Raw genomic sequence first — 7,042 nt, forward strand, 5'->3', positions numbered from 1 at the left:
GGAATGCCAGGTCTGATTTGAATTTTTCAGTCTTTGGACGCAGCACACCTACCGCTGGGTAAGTGAGCTGAATTTCAGAGTTTCCAGAATCTTCCAGGTAGAACGAGTGTTCAAAATTCAAGCTCTCTTTTGCAATATAATAGTTCAAAAATGCCCTACCATTTTGGTTTTTAAGAGCTTGAAGCATCAATGAACCCACAGGGTTTCAGATCTGCTTTAACATTCAGGTCTGGAATGGCTAGGCTGCTGCTCACAGGAAAAACAACAGTCGAGTACCTGCCAGGCCTTCTGAGTTGTAGTGAGCACACAGTCAGAGCAAAAGTCAGCTTAAAGGTGCTTCTGTGCTCTGCCCGTGCTGGAGATGACTACAACTGACTCGGGCTTTGTTACAAGATAAAGCAGACTGAAGCTTCAGCTTCTAAGGGCCAGCAAAGTAGCTGAAACCTCTTCAGTCACTTCACACGTAAAAAGCGAAGAAGACTCAAGCTACTCTGGAAATGCTGGGGCTGTGCCACTGCGCAGCCCACTGGACAGGCACAGCTTCGTTTCTACGGGGCAGGTGTATCAGACCACGGAGCGGGATGGGACTGTAGCCTGCTGTGGAAAGGCACGCCTGGCAACGGGGTGCTAATCGGGTCCTCTGTCCAACTGTGCTGTTCAGTCTCCAGAACAGAAAATTAACGTTGGAGCCAGGCAATACAGGAAGGAAGAAGAATTTATCCTCTTCCTTATTGCTCCTGGGCTCAGAGACTGGACAAATCAGCAGCAGCTAACAGCTGCAAGGCAGTTGGTAGCAGCTGCCCAGAGGATCCACAAGGAAGGGCCATACCCAGACCACAAATGGTGTGTGCTAGGTTTAAGCAAGGTCATCCTGTCAGTGATCTCGGTACAGAAGTCATGAACCAGCAAACTTTGAATTACTGCTGGACCTGGCTCTGAGCACGTTTGAGGGTTGTTGTTACACACACAGGCCAGCTTATGGGGCTTATTCCGTGTCTGGCTGGAGCTGTCAGTCAAGATAAGGGTGAAGTTACTGTAGGTTTAAAAACCAAGGCAAAAGACGGAGCTAGGGCTAGGTTTAGCATTTAATATAGAGTGTAGATAGGCTTACAGAAGACATAAGCAGACTCGGCTGCAGGTCATGCATGAAAAAGCAGCCAACTGTGTGCCTTTTGGCTGCTGTCTTCACAGATCTGACCCCAAACCCTGTGGTAACATCAACTATCGTAAAATAAACTTTCCACGTACCAGTCCTACCACTCACTGAGGATGGTTTCCCCTCTGTGTTGTCTTTCATGGGTATGATGGTGACCTTGTACTTCATGCCAGGTTTCAGGCCTATAAAGAGCAAAGGGGAGCATTGCTAACAATTAGGGAAGACAGTAATTTTGTTTAGTCTATTCAGTTCTAGGTTTGTAGCAGAGAGAAACTTAAAGTTTAGATTTTTATCTAACTTCCTTTTGTCCTGAGAATGCCTTGATGGTCCAGGCTTGCCCTTAGGGCATACACTGATTATAGCAAGGGAGGATTTCTGTAACATCAGCGTTGCCAGCTCTGACACAGGAGAACATACTTTATTCATAGCACAGACAGAATTAAAGCTGAATGAATATGCCCTGAAATTTGCTATCCACAGGGCATAGAAGCTTTCTCCCTGTAAAGACACCCATCATTATGGGACAGGGAAACCCCAATAGATCTCACCCTGGCCTAGGGCAGGCACAAGGTGAAGGAAAACTGGCCACTCACATGAGAGAAGCATCGTCTCATTGTGGGCGTGACCCCCCGGCCGGTCGGGGAAGCAGCCCAGCTAAGCCTGCTGTCAGTCAGCAGCAGGAGGCGTGTTGTTCAGGAGGAGACAGAGAGGTTGTGTCAGCGGGTGATTGGAGAGCTGCTCATCTCTGGGCAGGACAGAGAACTTGAAACCAATCCAAGAAAAGCACGTAATCATAACACTCCGCAGAAAACTGTAAGTCTATGCGATAAGAGAGAAACTGCGCAGTTGCAATGTGCAGTACGTAGGTGCCGCAGCAGTTTGCTGCCGTTGTATGTCAATAAAGGCTTGGTGTGCACACAAGCTGTTGTCGCATTGTCCGCCCCGACTGTTCGCGATGTGTGGTTTACCACTGCATCTCATGACTTTGGTCTGTCCGTCGATCATTCCTGCCACTTCTTCCTGCCCCTGCCTAGTTTGGAATACCCGCAAGTACTCACCAGTCATGATGTGTCTGCTCTTAGGATCATTGCTTTTGGGCACCATGACTCGCTTCTCATCCATGTCCACCATGGATTTGAACTTCAGCTTGTAATAATCCACTTCTGTTGGTGGGTTCTCCCACTCCACTTCCAGAGAGTGTTCCATCTCCTCCATCACCCAGATGGCATTGAGTACGGACAGGACTGGGAAGGACAGCAGAGGGCTGTGAGGAAGCAGCATCAGCACAGAAAGGTAAATATAAGATAGGAAGTTCCTGCACAGCCCTCCTCCCTGCCCAGGCACCAGAGACATTTTCCTCAGCCAAACTGAAGAGTTAAGCAAGTACAGCACAACCATTATTTCAACAGGCTCAGTTTTATCCATGGTAACACGTTTTTTTCAGGCGTGTCAACGCAAGTAGGATTTGGACAAGGTAAAGGGAAATTTGCAATATCTTCACCCCTAATGATACGTTATCTGGGAACGGATTCTCCAGAAAATGACAGAAACCAGCAACAGAGGCTGGGAAGAGAAAGTGCTCTCCAATGCTCAGACCTGCAAAGCCAAACAATTCGCTCCACTTGTTTGAATCTAACTTCAAAGATCCACAATTTCTGCCTCTGAAGAAAAATGCTGCCTGCTCCTACCTGTACTTGCTTCTAGATACTTGGGCTCACTGACAATCCCCTTCTTCACATGTTGAAGCGTGACATTGATGTGGTGCCAGGGTGGAGAGCCACAATCGCATAGTTGAGCTGCTCTTTGGGCACGTGGACTTGTTTCACCAACGCCTCATACTCTACTGGATAATAGCTAACGAGGTAATTATCCCCATCAGTCACTGGATCCCAGCTGACAGCCAGAGAGTTCTCTGTGGAGTTCTGCAGCGGCAGGTTCTGAGGAGCAAGAGCTAGAAGAAAAACAAATAAAAACCTTGCAATGAGGATAAGGTCTTGTCACGAGGCTGAGAAATTTTTTCAAACCTATTTTGAGTACAGAGAGACCGCACAACTGGAACTCCCAGTTCTTGAATTGGAGTCATCTTGGATTCGGCCATTTCTTTCTGCTCCACAGCAAATCATTACATACAAAGGAATGCAGCAGTCACTAACAAATACAGTAATTTCCTGGATGACTCCTTCCAGCTTCTAAACCTACACTGACATGAGGAGAACCCTCTCATAAAGCTGTCCCTTCCAATGCCTCTAAGAAGATGGAGACAAGCCCAAACCCTCTTTTCATATCACTGTCAGAGTTATTTCAAAGTGTCGGCTGGTCTCCCAGACTGGGGAACGCAGCTTCTCCAGGGCAGAGGTAGGTAGAAAATGGAGCTTTTTTACTGATGGCAACTCATGCTTGGTGCCTGGAAGAGACCTGGTCATACCTGCTGCACATAATAAACTTCAGGACACCAACATCCTTTAACCGTTTTGCCACAAGACGTGCAGCTCATCAGTGTCTTTAAGCAGGCACTGAAAGCAGTCAGTGTAGAACATCTGCCAGAGGGGTTACCTGATTTTAATTACAAGTAAGCACATCATGAACTGATCAAACCAGCTCTATTTCATCAGCAATGCACAAACTCACAAAAAAGAAATGAGAGCAAGCACCTGTGTAAAGGCATGCTCAGCAACATCGGGTCAGATAACATCAGGAGATTCCTCACTTGAAAGGCAGCATTCATTCCCTTGTGTAATGCACAGCTCCCACCAAATTCCACCCTCAATATGTGCATGCGGCCATTGCTTTGATGAGAGCTTTGTACAAAATGTGAGAACATTCATCCTGCCTCTCCTCATGATATAGAAGCTGGATTTGAATAATGCAGCTTTTCAGTAAAGTAATAAAAAACCTAAATACGTGTAGTGTGGTTTATCCCTTGTCTAAGCTGAGTTTGGAGGAGGACTGTATCTGCCTCTCTGAAGAGGAGAGATATGGCGCAAGAAGCCAGTATTATCTGCTTAGGAGCATGTCTGGGAGAGTTTGTGTTTCCGAGGACATTTTGATGAGGTGCTCTTGGTGGTGACTCTCCTGGCCCAGGACTCTCTGTGCCCTGAGATGTGCCAGACCCATCTTCTTCAGCCGACATGACAAACCCAACCAGTTCAGGGCTTGACAAAAAACAGCCCCGGGGAAGTGGCCCCGTGAGGGTGTGAGGGGGAAAGAGACGCTGCCTGGCCTTGGTAACCCTTGAAAACCTCCTCCTCTTGCTCTCGGAGAGCAGAGGAGCCATCACGGGCACAGCACTAACTGCGGAGGTGAATTCGGAAGATGGGTGGTGGTGGCCGTGCCAGAGTCCATCTGGCGTTCTGCTCGCTCCCATCAATCTCCCTCGGTCGGGCAGCGTCTCCCCCGGCAGCTGGCTGAGGGCCTGACAGCTGAAGCGAGAGGAACCGAGCAGCACGTTCATAGACTCACGCTGGGCTGAGAGCTCGCACGGGGGCTGGTCAGGAACCCCGGCTACCAGGGAACACCAGAGTCCCGCTTTATTTTCTCTTCTGATTGCCTGATTACAACATTGACACACAGACTTGCTGGTTAAACTAACTTGCTGAGATACCAAAAAGCTGGTTTTGTGGATTCCCTTGTTTTAAACTGCTGGTTTATCCAATTTCAGCTATCCCACAGTGCTATTTTGGAGAGCCAGTAAACGAAGTTCAGAAAGAGCACAGGCTGATACCTGCTGTTCAGTGTTGACCTCTATTTCTCTTTCAGAAGGAATTGCAAGACATTAATTATACTGTTGCATCCTTGACAGTAACTTCTAGATGTTCAGACATGCCAGTTACCACGGCAATATACAACAAAACATGTCATTTCATGACCTGAGACATATAAAAAAAGAACATAATAATAATGATAAATAAATAAAAGCAGTGCTCAGTGCAATTCTCCCAGGATGCAGAATCTAACCCGAACTGAAACAGAAAAGGCAATTTGATGTCTATAGGAGAGAAGCACTTGGCTACCGATGAGATGTGAACCACTTGCCTTTGGACTTCAAGTTTTTAAGCACGAGTGGAAGTGTAGTGCTCAGAAACAGTGGCAAAGGTGTTATGCTACAGGCATTAAAACTTTCACAGCCTGTAAAACAGCTGCAGGTGTTGGGTAAGGGAGAGAATCCAAGACAGCTCTGGACCTGGACAGCTCTATGGGAGAGGCTGGCTGGACAACAGTCCTCTGGGAAAATTGTTTTGCTCTGGGAGAAACTCTTCTGCTTGCCACCTCTGTAGAGGTGCTACCTCCTGAGCAGCAAATCCCAGTTTACAGACAGGAGAGAAGAGTGCTGAAGCCACAAAGAAACATCTCTGGATAGTGTGGAAGGGGTAGGAGGAGTGAAGTTTTGATACACAGCTCTTGTTTGGATGAAGAAATTGAAGTGATAATCTTTTAAATAAAAGGTGAGTCTCTAAGCAGACGGATCAAGCCTGAGAGGTGAGGGATGAGCCTGAGCAGAAAAGACCTGTAAGTAAGGTGACTGCAAACCCTTACTGAGCAATACCTGGTGCTCAGTGTGTGGCTGTCACTGACTTCTCCTTCATGAGGAGCTGTGAAAGATTAGACCAAGCAGTGGTGTGCTGAGGAGGAAAGGCAGCTTCCAGGGTAAAAGGCTGAGTGCTCAAGCCTGGGAGTATCGACCTGTGGCTATAGGGAGATCACAGGTTTTTCAGAATTAAGCAGAAACTGCTGGACACACCCCTCAAAGTCAGCTCAGTCCTGTCTTCCAGGCAAATCCTACTGTCTTGTAACAAAGCAGCATAAAGGAGAATTTCCCAGAGACCTCACTTCAAAGGGAGGTTACTGAAAGGATTTGTGCATCCTTGGTGTCACAGCTTTTACTGAATCAACTACCTTACCGGCAAGCAGGGCACGCTGCAGCAAGCACGGTTTTACCACTAGTGCCTCATCTGTATGTCAAGAGACAGACTCTGGCTCCCTCTTTAATTACAGGCTCCACAGCCAGTTTTGCCCTCTCCTTCAGCTGCTGCACGCAGGGTTGTGCTAACACTGCCTTTAACTGCGTTTCCACCTTTGATCGACTCAGAAATGTTTTCCAGGCAATTCCTGAAGACAAGGACCAGTCAGCAAACCCTAGACGAACGTGGTAACCCGAGGCTTGGCATACCTACAAGATTAACCAAAAGTTTAAGGGAGGTAGAAAGGGAAACTCAGACTGAAAGACGAGAGAGATAACTCATAGGCAAGTCTTACCCCAGGAGCAGTCAAGGCCAAAGAAGCCGTCGTGGCAGCAGCACTCTCCTGTGTCACAGAAGCCACTGGCACCGCAGTCGCCAGGACATCGTTTCTCACTGCAGTCCTCTCCGATGAACTCCTCGTAGCACTGGCAGAGCCCTTTGGCTGTGTCACAGATCCCGTTGCTGTTGCAGTTCTCAGGACAGAGCTGCTGGCTGCAGTCCTTGCCAAAGTAAGGCTCGTCACAGACACAATTCCCACCGTCGCAGTGCCCGTGGCCGCTGCAGTGGCTGGGGCAGGTGGGGCGGGAGCAGTCGCTGCCCTCCCAGCCCATAGCACACTCACAGCGGAAAGTCTCGTAGAGGAAAGTCCCATGGCCGCTGCAATGCGAGACACCTGGCCAGAGCAGCACTGGAATGCACAAGGATACAGGACACACAGATGAGAAGAAGATTTAGAAAGAAGAAAATATTAGGAACATAGCAATGGACAGGTAGTGCAAAGGTGTGTTCAAGATCATTAAAGAGAATAAATAAATATCACTGGGCTGAAAAAGACCTGAAGGCATCACCTTGCCCATCTGTCCCAGGTCCAAGGAGGGACCAGCTCCACTCCTGCCTTTCCCAACACATGTGCATAGTAGGCAGGACT

General features: G+C 48.1%; 1 protein-coding gene across 1 annotated transcript in view; it reads right to left on the reverse strand.

Moving 5' to 3' along the window:
- TNN (tenascin N) overlaps positions 1–7,042 on the reverse strand; it is a 20,807-nt gene that overhangs the window by 12,539 nt on the left and 1,226 nt on the right. The window contains 5 exon segments of the mRNA XM_010137248.1: positions 1,249–1,338; positions 2,215–2,400; positions 2,845–2,913; positions 2,916–3,107; positions 6,410–6,787. Of these exon segments, the coding sequence (XP_010135550.1) occupies positions 1,249–1,338; positions 2,215–2,400; positions 2,845–2,913; positions 2,916–3,107; positions 6,410–6,787 (915 nt within the window).

Source organism: Buceros rhinoceros, unplaced genomic scaffold (genome assembly GCF_000710305.1).
Source record: "Buceros rhinoceros silvestris isolate BGI_N320 unplaced genomic scaffold, ASM71030v1 scaffold22505, whole genome shotgun sequence".
NCBI classification, from domain to species: domain Eukaryota; kingdom Metazoa; phylum Chordata; class Aves; order Bucerotiformes; family Bucerotidae; genus Buceros; species Buceros rhinoceros.